The sequence below is a fragment of the Penaeus vannamei genome, chromosome 39 (assembly GCF_042767895.1).
Source record: "Penaeus vannamei isolate JL-2024 chromosome 39, ASM4276789v1, whole genome shotgun sequence".
Taxonomy (NCBI): domain Eukaryota; kingdom Metazoa; phylum Arthropoda; class Malacostraca; order Decapoda; family Penaeidae; genus Penaeus; species Penaeus vannamei.
In genome coordinates, this window is record NC_091587.1 from 25,923,558 (window position 1) to 25,938,557 (window position 15,000).

Consider the following 15,000-nt stretch of genomic DNA (forward strand, 5'->3'; position numbering starts at 1 on the left):
CGCCAAGCACGCCCGCTCCTATTAAGGCGTGACCTGACCCTTTTGGGAGGGTCACGATCAGCTCCCTTGAACATACAGTGAGTGCCAATTGACTGACAAGCTTGCCTCGCCACTGAAGTCTCCTCCGGGCCAATATCCATTGCTGCAGTAAATAAACTCTAAAATGATATGCTTCATGGACACCACCCTGTTTCGCTGGCACCCGGACGAGCGTTTCTCCCTCGTACCAACATGGGCGATGCAGCGTCGGGAAATCCAGGGCATTTTCCGAGGCGGAGGATGAGAAGGGGGCGTCTTGGCACTCACTCATCTCGTTCATCTTTTCCACTCATACTTTGTGTCATTATCCAAACTTTCATTTAATGGCATTCCATTTAAAATCGTTTTGTCGAAATCTCTACATTCAAGGTGACATTTCTTTTCTGTCTTTGGTTATGATTATCCTTTATCATTTCTGTTCGCATTTGTTTCTTGTCATCGCCGGATTCAACTCTTTGCGGCCTATCTAATTCCCTGTCCAACCTTGTAATCCGTGTTTATTGCCTTCTCATTATATCTCGTAATCTCTATTATATGAAAAAAGAAATAGAAAATGAAAACGCTGGACATGATGAAACAACGACTCTGTTTGCCTTCTTTCCTTCCTTTGGAAACCCCAGCAAAAAAGCAGGTCGTGACGTCACTTCGCTGGAAGTATAAAGGCAGGTCCCGGTGTTCGAATGGACACTTGAGGTCTAAGCCAATCTTGGAGATGAATGCTAAGGTAACTCGCGTCGGAGGCTGGATGCTGATCAGTTCGCTCTCTGTGCTCTGTATAATACGTAAGAAGAACAATTTCAGTGAACAGGTGTTATCATCATGCTTTTCAGGTGTTGCTGGTGCTGGGCGTGGTGGGCTGTGCTGCTGCCGACAGACGACCGACGTATTCGTACAATGAACCCGTGAGGAAACTTGCTTTACTTTATTACAGTTGAGTTTATGAGATGCTACTTTTTTATGGCCGAATTATTTACTTCAAAACGAAATCAAAACATTGCAGGACTCGTTCGAGTACTCAGCCGAATCGAGCGAAGCCAAGTACGACTTCAGATACGCCGTGAAGGACGACTACTCAGGCAACGACTTCGGACACCAGGAGTCCCGCGACGGCGACCGCACTCGGGGGTCCTACTACGTGCAGCTCCCCGACGGCCGCCTGCAGACCGTCAAGTACTTCGTGGACGGCGACTCCGGCTACGTGGCCGAGGTCAGCTACGAGGGCGAGGCTCGCTACGACTCAGCTGAGTCTCGAGAGTACGGCCGTCCCGTGTACTCTCCGCCAAGACCCGTGTACTCCCAGCCAAGGCGTGTGTACTCTTCTCCTGAGTCGGAGGAATCGCTGGAGATTCCTGTGTACTCTTCGGCCAGACCTATTTACGGGCCTCCAAGACCGACTTATGGGTAAAAACATCGGTCGTTTCCTTCGGTTCTGAATATGGAGAATTTGCGTTGATAAAGCAAATTCTATTGTTATAATTACATATGTTTATGGTTGTCATTACAAATAATATATGTAATAAAGGATTACAAAATGTAAGTATCTTTTTATTTATTGTTTTTAGTAAAAGTATCTTATATTTGGGATGAAAGGCTTTAATAAATGTATCTGTTTTTATAAGGCGTTCCGCCAATCGTGAGCACGAATTTCTTCTAATTCATTATTGCAATCGTGCTGTTGATGAAACCTGGTCCTGGCAGAATTTATATATTAAATACATTCAAACAAACAAGAGAATATTTTGTGAGTCATGGATTAAACTTACATCCTTGTATATGCTATCTTGTTTACAAATATATATATATATGTGTATGTATACATGTATATATATATATATATATATATATATATATATATATATATATATATATATATATATATATATATATACATACCCATATATTCATGAATGCTTTTATGTGTGTACACAAAAACATTCTTGATCCAAATTTTCTTCCTCTGACGTGGCTCCTCCGTGTTACCTGTGCATACTATGCTGTACAATGACTGGCATATTTGTCCGCCCTTTTCTCCCCATTACGGGCGTGGGTGAGCTACCCCGAGTGACGTGGCATCGGCGTCAGTTGTCTGACTCATGCCCGCCTTATGCAGCTCTGAGTTTTAAAACCGAGAGGCGTTTGGCGTTAACCACGAGGGCCTAGAAATTAGCTCATGCCAACGCACGCCCATCGCCAAGCACGCGGTCCAGCTGGGGCGTGACCCACTGCGCATAACCTCTTCGTGAGGGTCACGTGCGGTTCCCTTCAGAGCAGCAGGGAGTGCCACTTGACCCCGCTGAAGGTCGACCTTGACACCACGACTCGCGACTCTATCGGGTCAGCGCCCATGGCGGTCTTCTACGCAATTCCAGCTTTGAATTATAAAGGAAAACAATCAAACAATCTACAGGACCATAAACGGGAATGCTTATTCACTCTCAAAATCAACTAGGCGTTTCGTCACTGTGATAAATCGCCGGAGATCTGCTAGTTAATGACTCCCCTTGGAGAGTCCCGGACCTCGGCCATCGGGCGAGCGGCGACGGCGAAGGGAGAGAGCTCCTGGTGGGGGTGGGGGTGGAGGGGGGGGGGCGCAGAGTCTCGAGAGTACGGCCGGCCCGTGTACTCTCCGCCAAGACCCGTGTACTCCCAGCCAAGGCCTGTGTACTCTTCTCCTGAGTCGGAGGAATCCTTGGAGATTCCCGTGTACTCTTCGGCCAGACCTATTTACGGGCCTCCAAGACCGACTTACGGCTAAAACCAACGGACGCTTCCTTCAGTTTGTTGTTACAAGACGAAGGCTCTGAAAATTTGCATTTGCGTTAAAAGAACACTTTCTATTATCACACATCAAATGTTATAATCAAATCTGTTCATGGTAGTCATAACAAACCAATCAGAACATGAAATAAATAAATACGTAAACCATAAAACATTAGTTTTAGTTTACTCTTATGCTTAGTTGAGAAATGCCATGGGACGAAAGGCCCTAATATTTTTTCCTTTCAATGTTTATTATTACTATTCTTATATAGAGATAAGCCAACCAATCACAGTTGAAAACTAAAGAAATTTTCCCAGAGGAGAGAATGAAATTTACTTAAAACAAATAAGATATTTTCAACTGAGAAACTATGATATAAAAAGGTTACTTTTTATATGAGATACCAGCAAATGTTTCTTTTGTATGGATATCTAAGCTTATATAAATGTATATGAAAATATATATAGAGTATAGAGTATATGCATATATATATATATATATATATATATATATATATATATATATATATATATATATATATATACAAATTGTATATATATAGATATATAATATATATGGGAATATATATGAATATATATATATGAATACACAGACACACATCCATTTATATATATATTCACACACATTATGTATGTATATACACATTCTTATATACGTATATATACAGATATACGTACTTGCATATATACACACACACACCTACATATATATACGCACAGTTGTGTCCATTTACACCACTGTATATGTATGTAGGTATATACATACATATATGTATATATATGTATATGTATATATATATGTATATATATGTATATTTATGATTATATATATGTATATATATGATTATATATGTATGTATATATATATATAGATATAGATATAGATATAGATATATATATAGATATGTGTGTATGTATATATATGCGTGTGAGTGTGTATGCATGTGTATGTGTGTGTGGTGTATATATACAAGTATGTATATATATGAGTGCATATATGTGCACTGGCATATTTATTTTCTTCGTCTGCCATAGCTAACCTATGTGGTTAGAGATATAAATCATGTTTGTGCTAAACCTAACGTACAATGACTTGTATTTCCCCTCAATGGTCTTCCTCTTTCCTGCGGCGTGGGCGGTCTGCCTCCGAATGAGGGGCGTTGGTGTCAGCTGTCTGACCTCTGCTGACCTTATGCAACTGCGAGTGTTAAAGCCGAGGGGCGTTAGGTGTTACACACGAGGTCCTGGAACACAGCTCGTGCCATCAACACGCCCACCGCCAAGTACGCCCACTAGGCGAGGCGTGACCCGTCGACGCATAACCTCTTCGGGAGGGTCACGAGCAGCTCCCTTAAGAGCAGCAAGGAGTGCCACTTGACCTCGGACGAGCTTGACCTTGACCTCACGACTCGGAGCCTCCTTTTGGAAAGTGCCCGCTGCTGTAACTCTACAACTCTTGTTTTACGTAATAGACTAAAACGCCTTTCTACTGACGAAAACGCTGTGTCAGCTGTCAGGGCGTTTTGTCCCTGCCACTCAGTGAATCCCCATCGGAGAGCCTCTTGCCGCTCGGCCTCCGAACGGCAAGAGAGAACGACAAGAGAGCGGCGACGGCGAAGGGCAGGAGAGCGCCTGGACAGACCGGACGCGAGGGCAGGAGAGGCAGGTGTCTTGCGGATCACTTGTCTCATTTGTCGCTCCTGTCTCTTACCACGTTTTTTTTATTATTATTTTTTTTTTATTACAACTTCAGTTCATTGCCATTTTTCGAAATAGTATTATTATTTACAACTTCACTGTCATTTTTCGAAATAGCTCCGTGACGAAATACTTTTACTGGCAACACTAATATTTTTTTTTCATTTTCATTTTGCTGTTTACTCCACTTTTTTCCCTCTCAAGTTCGCGCCCTTGTCAGATTCCTGCTTACGACCCGTTTCTTGTAGTCATTGTCACTTCTTTGTAGGTTTCATATTGCAATCAGTGGTAGAGTTGGGATAATTTTACCCATACATTCTCACAAACTTGTATTCACGCTCTAACGACGTGAGTTCAGAAGCAAACATAGGAAATTTTTGTTAGCATTAGTTTGTCTACATCATGGTACTATTTTTTCACGATCTATTATTTTCATTATCTCGTATCTTTCAATCCACTATTAGTTTATATATCTGTATCTATCTATACATGTGTATGTATATATTACATGTGTTTATGTGTTAATGAGGATGGCAGTAGTGGTAATAATGATAATGATAATATTACTGGTAATAATAATTACTATTATAATTATTACTATAATCATTACTGCCATTATCATTACATGCCGACCCACTGAAATACGCTGAGATACATTTTCGGACCGATAATTAGTTTTTCTTTTCATTTATTGCTCCTCCACTTTTCAGACACACGCATACCTATCAGCGTACGCACACGCTCACATAACAAAACTATTACGTATTAGCGTCATGATGAAATAACGACTCTGGCTTCTTTCCTTCCTTCGGAAACCCCGGCAAAAACGGGCTCGTGACGTCACTTCACTGGAAGTATAAAAGCGGGTCCCGATGCTCAGCTGGACACTTGAATCTCTCGAGATGAATGCTAAGGTAACTCGCCTCGGATCGATTTCTTTCCGTGTCGCTTTGTACACATGAAAAGCAGTTTCAGAAGACTTAGAAATGATTATCATGTTTCTCAGGTGTTGCTGGTGCTGGGCGTGGTGGGCTGTGCTGCTGCAGACAGACGACCGACGTATTCGTACAATGAACCCGTGAGGAAACTTGCTTTACTATTTATTAGTTTTATTACAGTTGAGTTTTTGAGATACTTTAGTTTTCTTACGATGATCTCCGTTCTTTGAAATCTCGAGTGACAGAAATATAAACCTTTACAGGACTCGTTCGAGTACTCAGCCGAATCGAGCGAAGCCAAGTACGACTTCAGATACGCCGTGAAGGACGACTACTCAGGCAACGACTTCGGCCACCAGGAGTCCCGCGACGGCGACCGCACTCGGGGGTCCTACTACGTGCAGCTCCCCGACGGCCGCCTGCAGAAGGTCACCTACTACGTGGACGGCGACTCGGGCTACGTGGCCGAGGTCAGCTACGAGGGCGAGGCTCGCTACGACTCAGCTGAGTCTCGGGAGTACGGCCGGCCCGTGTACTCTCCGCCGAGACCCGTGTACTCCCAGCCAAGGCGTGTGTACTCTTCTCCCGAGTCGGAGGAATCCTTGGAGATTCCCGTGTACTCTTCGGCCAGACCTATTTACGGGCCTCCAAGACCGACTTACGGCTAAAATCAACTGACGCTTCCTCCAGTTTGTTGTTACAAGACGGAGGCTCTGAAAATTTGCATTTGCGTTTAAAGAACACTTTCTATTATCACACATCAAATGTTATAATCAAACCTGTTCATGGTTGTCATAACAAACCAACCAGAATATGTAATAAATGAATACGTAAACCGTAAAACTTAGTTTTAGTTTACTCTTATGATTAGTTGAGAAATGCCATGGGATGAAAGGCCCTAACGTTTTTTCCTTTGAATGTTTATTATTATTATTATTATATAGAGATAAGCCAACCACTCACAGCTGAAAACTAGAAATACTCCCAGAGGAGAGAATGAAATTTACTTAAATGAGATATTTTCACTTGAGAAACTATGATATAAAAAGGTTACTTTTATATGAGATACCAGCAAATGTTTCTTTTGTTTGGATATCTAAGCTTATATAAATGTGTATGAGAATATAGAGTATATATAGAGTATATATATATATATATTATATATATATATTATATATATATATATATATATATATATATATATATATATATATATATATATATATATATATATATATATATATACAAATTGTATATATATAATTATATAATATATATGTAAATATATATAAATATATATATGAATACACAGACACATACATACATCCATTTATATATATCTTCACACACACACAATATGTATGTATATACACATTCTTATATATGTATATATACAGATATACGCACATGCATATATATACACATACACCTACATATATACACATAGTTGTGTTCATTTACACCATTGTATATGCATGTAGGTATATACATACATATATGTATATATATGTATATGTATATATAAGTATATATATGTATATATATGATTATATATATATGTATATATATGTATATATATGATTGTACATATATGTATATATATGTATATATATATTATTATATATATGTATATATATGTATATATATGATTATATATATGTATATATATATATATATATATATATATATATATATATATATATATATATATATATATATATATATGATTATATATATGTATATATATGTATATATATGTATATATATATATTATTATATATATGTATATATATGTATATATATGATTATATATATGTATATATATATATATATATATGATTATATATATGTATATATATGATTATATATGTATATATATATATATATAATGTATATATATATATATATATATATATATATATATATATATATATATATATATAATGTATATATATATATATATATATATATATATATATATATATATATATATAATGTGTATATATATATATATATATATATATATATATATATATATATATATATATATATATATATAGAAGATATTTGAATATATATATATATATATATATATATATATATATATATATATATATATATATATATATATATATATATATATATGCGTGTGTGTGGTTTATATATACAAGTGTGTATATATATGAGTGCATATATGAGCACTGACACATTTATTTTCTTCGTCTGCCATAGCTAAGCTATGTGGTTAGAGATATAAATCATGTTTGTGCTAAACCTAACATACAATGACTTGTATTTCCCCTCAATGGTCTTCCTCTCTCCTGCGGCGTGGGCGGTCTGCCTCCGAATGAGGGGCGTTGGTGTCAGCTGTCTGACCTCTGCTGACCTTATGCAACTGCGAGTGTTAAAGCGAGGGGCGTTAGGTGTTACGCACGAGGTCCTGGAACACAGCTCGTGCCATCAACACGCCCACCGCCAAGTACGCCCACTAGGCGAGGCGTGATCCGTCGACGCATAACCTCTTCGGGAGGGTCTCCCTTAAGAGCAGCAAGGAGTGCCACTTGACCTCGGACGAGCTTGACCTTGACCTCACGACTCGGAGGCTCCTTGTGGAAAGTGCCCGCTGCTGTAACTCTACAACTCTTGTTTTACGTAATAGACTAAAACGCCTTTCTACTGACGAAGACGCTGTGTCAACTGTCAGGGCGTTTTGTCCCTGCCACTCGGTGAATCCCCTCGGAGAGCCTCTTGCCGCTCGGCCTCCGAACGGCAAGAGAGAACGACAAGAGAGCGGCGACGGCGAAGGGCAAGAGAGAACGACAAGAGAGCGGCGACGGCGAAGGGCAGGAGAGCGCCTGGACAGACCGGACGCGAGGGCAGTCGAGGCAGGTGTCTTGCGGATCACTCGTCTCTTTTGTCGCTCCTGTCTCTTACCACGTTTATTATTATTATTATTATTTTTATTACAACAGTTCATTGCCATTTTTCGAAATAGTTAAGTGACGAAATACTTTTACTGGGAATACTAATAGTTTTTTTCATTCTGATCTTGCTGTTTACTCCACTCTTTTTTCCTCTCAAGTTCGTGCCCTTGTCAGATTCCTGCTTACGACCTGTTTCTTGTAATCATTGTCACTTGTTTGTAAGTATTATTGTATATTATTATGTATATTATTATATTATGTATATTATCATTAGGTATTATTGTAGGTATTTATTGCAATCAGCAGTAGAGTTGGGATAATTTTTACCCATACGTTCTCACAAACTTGTATTCACGCTCCAACGACGTGAGTTCAGACACAAGCATTGGAAATTTCTGTTAGCATTAGTTTGTCTACATCATGGTACTAATTTTTTCCACGATCTATTATTTTCATTATCTCGTACCTTTCAATCCATTATTAGTTTATATATCTATATCCATCTATATATGTGTATGTATATATTACATGAGTTTATATGTTAATGAGGATGGCAGTAGTGCTAATAATGATAATGATAATATTACTGGTAATAATAATTACTATTAATAATTACTATTATAATCATTACTACCATTATCATTACATGCCGACCCACTGAAATACGCTGAGATACATTTTCGGACCGATAATTAGTTTTTCTTTTCATTTATTGCTCCTCCACTTTTCAGACACACGCATACCTATCAGCGTACGCACACGCTCACATAACAAAACTATTACGTATTAGCGTCATGATGAAATAACGACTCTGGCTTCTTTCCTTCCTTCGGAAACCCCGGCAAAAACGGGCTCGTGACGTCACTTCGCTGGAAGTATAAAAGCGGGTCCCGATGCTCAGCTGGACACTTGAATCTCTCGAGATGGATGCTAAGGTAACTCGCTTCGGGTCGATTTCTTTCCGTGTTGCTTTGTACACATGAAAAGCAGTTTCAGAAGACTTAGAAATGATTATCATGTTTCTCAGGTGTTGCTGGTCCTGGGCGTGGTGGTCTGGTCCTGCTCTGCGCTACTTTGAAGATATGTAAGAAAAGACATTCCCGTGAACACCTGTATAATTATCATCATTACGTTTCTCAGGTGTTGCTGGTGCTGGGCGTGGTGGGCTGTGCTGCTGCAGACAGACGACCGACGTATTCGTACAATGAACCCGTGAGGAAACTTGCTTTACTATTTATTAGTTTTATTACAGTTGAGTTTATGAGATAATTTAGTTTTCTTACGATGATCTCCGTTCTTTGAAATCTTGAGTGACAGAAATACAAACCTTTTACAGGACTCGTTCGAGTACTCGGCCGAATCGAGCGAAGCCAAGTACGACTTCAGATACGCCGTGAAGGACGACTACTCAGGCAACGACTTCGGACACCAGGAGTCCCGCGACGGCGACCGCACTCAGGGGTCCTACTACGTGCAGCTCCCCGACGGCCGCCTGCAGAAGGTCACCTACTACGTGGACGGCGACTCCGGCTACGTGGCCGAGGTCAGCTACGAGGGCGAGGCTCGCTACGACTCAGCTGAGTCTCGAGAGTACGGCCGGCCCGTGTACTCTCCGCCGAGACCCGTGTACTCCCAGCCAAGACCCGTGTACTCCCAGCCAAGGCGTGTGTACTCTTCTCCTGAGTCGGAGGAGTCCTTGGAGATTCCTGTGTACTCTTCGGCCAGACCTATTTACGGGCCTCCAAGACCGACTTACGGCTGAAACCAACGGACGCTTCCTCCAGTTTGTGTTGTTACAAGACGGAGGCTCTGAAAATTTGCATTTGCGTTTAAAGAACACTTTCTATTATCACACATCAAATGTTATAATCAAATCTGTTCATGGTTGTCATAACAAACCAATCAGAATATGTAATAAATGAATACGTAAACCGTAAAACTTTAGTTTTAGTTTACTCTTATGCTTAGTTGAGAAATGCCATGGGATGAAAGGCCCTAATGTTTTTTCCTTTCAATATTTATCATTATTATTCATATATAGAGATAAGCCAACCACTCACAGTTGAAAACTAAAGAAATATTCCGAGAGGAGAAAATGAAATTTACTTAAATCAAATGAGATATTTTCAATTGAAAAACTATGATATAAAAAGGTTACTTTTTATATGAGATACCAGCAAATGTTTCTTTTGTATGGATATCTTAGCTTATATAAATGTGTATGAGAATATAGAGTATATATAGAGTATATATATATATATATATATATATATATATATATATATATATATATATATATATACAAATTGTATATATATAATTATATAATATATATGTAAATATATATGAATATATATATGAATACACAGACACATACATACATCCATTTATATATATCTTCACACACACACAATATGTATGTATATACACATTCTTATATATGTATATATACAGATATACGTACATGCATATATATACACATACACCTACATATATACACATAGTTGTGTTCATTTACACCACTGTATATGCATGTAGGTATATACATACATATATGTATATATATGTATATGTATATATAAGTATATATATGTATATATATGATTATATATATATGTATATATATGTATATATATGATTATACATATATGTACATATATGTATATATATTATTATATATATGTATATATATGTATATATATGATTATATATATGTATATATGTATATATATGTATATGTATATATATATGTATATATATGTATATTTATGATTATATATATGTATATATATGATTATATATGTATGTATATATATATATAGATATAGATATAGATATAGATATATATATATATATATATATAATGTATATATATATATATATATATATATATATATATATATATATATATATATATATATATATATATATGTGTGTGTGTGTGTGTGTGTGTGTGTGTGTGTGAGTGTGTATGCATGTGTATGTGTGTGTGGTGTATATATACAAGTATGTATATATCTGAGTGCATGTATGAGCACTGACACATTTATTTTCTTCGTCTGACATAGCTAAGCTATGTGGTTAGAGATATAAATCATGTTTGTGCTAAACCTAACATACAATGACTTGTATTTCCCCTCAATTATCTTCCTCTCTCCTGCGGCGTGGGCGGTCTGCCTCCGAATGAGGGGCGTTGGTGTCAGCTGTCTGACCTCTGCTGACCTTATGCAACTGCGAGTGTTAAAACTGAGAGGCGTTAGGTGTTACACACGAGGTCCTGGAACACAGCTCGTGCCATCAACACGCCCACCGCCAAGTACGCCCACTAGGCGAGGCGTGACCCGTCGACGCATAACCTCTTCGGGAGGGTCACGAGCAGCTCCCTTAAGAGCAGCAAGGAGTCCCACTTGACCTCGGACGAGCTTGACATTGACCTCACGACTCGGAGGCTCCTTATGGAAAGTGCCCGCTGCTGTAACTCTACAACTCTTGTTTTACGTAATAGACTAAAACGCCTTTCTGCTGACGAAAACGCTGTGTCAGCTGTCAGGGCGTTTTGTCCCTGCCACTCGGTGAATCCCCTCGGAGAGCCTCTTGCCGCTCGGCCTCCGAACGGCAAGAGAGAACGACAAGAGAGCGGCGACGGCGAAGGGCAGGAGAGCACGACATGAGAGCGGCGACGGCGAAGGGCAGGAGAGCACGACATGAGAGCGGCGACGGCGAAGGGCAGGAGAGCACGACACGAGAGCGGCGACGGCGAAGGGCAGGAGAGCGCCTGGACAGACCGGACGGGAAGGCAGTCGAGGCAGGTGTCTTGCGGATCACTTGTCTCATGTGTCGCTCCTGTCTCTTACCACGTTTTTTATTGTTATTATTTTTTATTACAACTTCAGTTCATTGCCATTTTTCGAAATAGTTACGTGACGAAATACTTTTACTGGGAATACTAATATTTTTTTCCATTTTCATTTTGCTGTTTACTCCACTTTTTTTTCCTCTCAAGTTCGCGCCCTTGTCAGATTCGTGCTCGCGACATGTTTCTTGTAGTCATTTTCACTTGTTTGTAGGTAATATTGTATATTATTATGTATATTATTATATTATGTATATTATTATTAGGTATTATTGTAGGTATTTATTGCAATCAGCAGTAGAGTTGGGATAATTTTTACCCATACATTCTCACAAACTTGTATTCACGCTTTAACGACGTGAGTTCAGAAGCAAACATAGGAAATTTCTGTTAGCATTAGTTTGTCTACATCATAGTACTATTTTTTTTTTTTTTATGGTCTAGTATGTTCATTATCTCGTACCTTTCAATCCATTATTAGTTTATATATCTATGTCTATCTATACATGTGTATGTATATATTACATGAGTTTATATGTTAATGAGGATGGCAGTAGTGGTAATAATGATAATGATAATATTACTGGTAATAATAATTACTATTATAATTACTATTATAATCATTACTACCATTATCATTACATGCCGACCCACTGAAATACACTGAGATACATTTTTGGACCGATAATTAGTTTGTCTTTTCATTTATTGCTCCTCCACTTTTCAGACACACGCATACCTATCAGCGTACGCACACGCTCACATAACAAAACTATTACGTATTAGCGTCATGATGAAATAATGAAATAACGACTCTGGCTTCTTTCCTTCCTTCGGAAACCCTGGCAAAAACGGGCCCGTGACGTCACTTCGCTGGAAGTATAAAAGCGGGTCCCGATGCTCAGCTGGACACTTGAATCTCTCGAGATGAACGCTAAGGTAACTCGCTTCGGGTCGATTTCTTTCTGTGTCGCTTTGTACACATGAAAAGCAGTTTCAGAAGACTTAGAAATGATTATCATGTTTCTCAGGTGTTGCTGGTGCTGGGCGTGGTGGGCTGTGCTGCTGCAGACAGACGACCGACATATTCGTACAATGAACCCGTGAGGAAACTTGCTTTATTTATTAGTTTTATTATAGTTGTTTATGAGATAATTTAGTTTTCTTACGATGATCTCCGTTCTTTGAAATCTTGAGTGACAGAAATATAAACCTTTACAGGACTCGTTCGAGTACTCAGCCAAATCGAGCGAAGCCAAGTACGACTTCAGATATGCCGTGAAGGACGACTACTCAGGCAACGACTTCGGACACCAGGAGTCCCGCGACGGCGACGACACCCAGGGGTCCTACTACGTGCAGCTCCCCGACGGCCGCCTGCAGAAGGTCACCTACTACGTGGACGGCGACTCGGGCTACGTGGCCGAGGTCAGCTACGAGGGCGAGGCTCGCTACGACTCAGCTGAGTCTCGAGAGTACGGCCGGCCCGTGTACTCTCCGCCAAGACCCGTGTACTCCCAGCCAAGGCGTGTGTACTCTTCTCCTGAGTCGGAGGAATCGTTGGAGATTCCCGTGTACTCTTCGGCCAGACCTATTTACGGGCCTCCAAGACCGACTTACGGCTGAAAGTACTTCTTTATACTTCCAGCTGGTCTTTTCATATGACAAGTACTTAATGTTAACACGCTGATGCAATAGTCAGTCAATCACAACATTGATTTTTTAATTATTATTGTTTTTCTAATTATACTACAGTTGTATTATAGACAGATATTAGCTTAATCGATTCGTAAACTAAATATATCGAGTCTAACTATACCTTGATTGATTGTTATCTCCTTGCTGGATTTTATATTAAGAGTGCACTAAATCGTAAACAATTTTACTAAACATAATAGAGAACCAAATCTGAGTATCCATTTATTGTCTTCTATAGTACCAACAATGAGTTTCCTTTACTCATTGTAAAGTTCTGTCTTCATTGACGACACAAAATTTTCTCAGATAAAACAACTAAAATTAGTGGATGCATGAAAACGAGTACTAATTCATTACGAAGATTTTTGAGCAAACAAAAGAGAGAGAGAGAGAAAGAGAGAGAGCGAAAGAGGGGGGGGGGGGGAGAGAGAAAGAGAGAGGGGGGGGAAGAGACAGGAAGAGAGAGGGAGAGAGGAGGGGAGAGAGGGAGAGAGAGTGAGAGAGAGAGAGAGAGAGAGAGAGAGAGAATGAGAGAGAGAATGAGAGAGAGAATGAGAGAGAGAATGAGAGAGAGAGAGAGAGAGAGAGAGAGAGAGAGAGAGAGAGAGAGAGAGAGAGAGAGAGAGAGAGGGAGAGAGAGAAAGAGAGAGAGAGAGAAAGAGAGAAGGAGAGAGAGAGAGAGAGAGGGAGAGAGAGAAAGAGAGAAAGAGAGAAAGAGAGAGAGAGAGAGAGAGAGAGAGAGAGAGAGAGAGAGAGAGGGAGAAAGAGAGAGAGAGAGAGAAAGGGGGGGGAGTGAAAGAGAGAGAGGGGGGGGGGGAAAGTCAGGAAGAGAGAAGGAGAGAGAGAGAGGGGTGAGAGAGGGAGAGAGAATAGAGAGAGAGACAGAGGGGGAGGGAGGGGAGGGAGAGAGAGAGAGAGAAAGAAAGAAAGAAAGAAAGAGAGAGAGAGAGAGAGAGAGAGAGAGAGAGAGAGAGAGAGAGAGAGAGAGAGAGAGAGAGAGAGAATGTGTGTCTGTGTATATGAAAGAGAAAAAGAAAGCGAGAGGTGATTTACTAATATACTATGAAAA

The 15,000-nt window shown here is 39.4% G+C and overlaps 5 protein-coding genes across 6 annotated transcripts in view; all 5 read left to right on the forward strand.

The window, feature by feature from the left end:
• Nucleotides 1–15,000, forward strand: part of LOC113821117 (pro-resilin-like) — a 188,699-nt gene that overhangs the window by 83,869 nt on the left and 89,830 nt on the right. The gene's annotated exons all lie outside the window — the stretch shown is intronic.
• On the forward strand, nt 732–1,553 carry LOC113806886 (pro-resilin). Its single transcript, XM_027358034.2, has 3 exons — nt 732–763; nt 870–941; nt 1,040–1,553. The coding sequence occupies exons 1-3, from the start codon at nt 752–754 to the stop codon at nt 1,442–1,444; spliced, it is 489 nt and encodes a 162-aa protein (XP_027213835.2). The 5' UTR covers nt 732–751; the 3' UTR covers nt 1,445–1,553.
• Nucleotides 5,408–6,272, forward strand: LOC138859964 (pro-resilin-like). Its single transcript, XM_070116507.1, has 3 exons — nt 5,408–5,432; nt 5,525–5,596; nt 5,720–6,272. The coding sequence occupies exons 1-3, from the start codon at nt 5,421–5,423 to the stop codon at nt 6,122–6,124; spliced, it is 489 nt and encodes a 162-aa protein (XP_069972608.1). The 5' UTR covers nt 5,408–5,420; the 3' UTR covers nt 6,125–6,272.
• LOC138859963 (pro-resilin-like) lies at nt 9,304–10,311 on the forward strand. The gene is made up of 3 exons (XM_070116506.1): nt 9,304–9,315; nt 9,521–9,592; nt 9,717–10,311. Exons 1-3 carry the CDS (start codon nt 9,304–9,306, stop codon nt 10,140–10,142), a joined length of 510 nt encoding a protein of 169 aa, XP_069972607.1. The 3' UTR covers nt 10,143–10,311.
• Nucleotides 13,202–14,010, forward strand: LOC113806885 (cuticle protein 18.6). The gene is made up of 2 exons (XM_070116505.1): nt 13,202–13,336; nt 13,455–14,010. The coding sequence occupies exons 1-2, from the start codon at nt 13,217–13,219 to the stop codon at nt 13,857–13,859; spliced, it is 525 nt and encodes a 174-aa protein (XP_069972606.1). The 5' UTR covers nt 13,202–13,216; the 3' UTR covers nt 13,860–14,010.

Excerpts from the sequence above, each read along its gene's own strand:
- LOC113806885 (XM_070116505.1), top strand. The coding sequence starts at position 13,217 with ATGAAAAGCAGTTTCAGAAGACTTAGAAATGATTATCATGTTTCTCAG. Across the intron at positions 13,337-13,454 it reads CATATTCGTACAATGAACCC|GACTCGTTCGAGTACTCAGC; the intron begins GTGAGGAAACTT and ends AAACCTTTACAG.
- LOC138859963 (XM_070116506.1), top strand. Across the intron at positions 9,593-9,716 it reads CGTATTCGTACAATGAACCC|GACTCGTTCGAGTACTCGGC; the intron begins GTGAGGAAACTT and ends AACCTTTTACAG.
- LOC113806886 (XM_027358034.2), top strand. Across the intron at positions 942-1,039 it reads CGTATTCGTACAATGAACCC|GACTCGTTCGAGTACTCAGC; the intron begins GTGAGGAAACTT and ends AAAACATTGCAG.
- LOC138859964 (XM_070116507.1), top strand. Across the intron at positions 5,597-5,719 it reads CGTATTCGTACAATGAACCC|GACTCGTTCGAGTACTCAGC; the intron begins GTGAGGAAACTT and ends AAACCTTTACAG.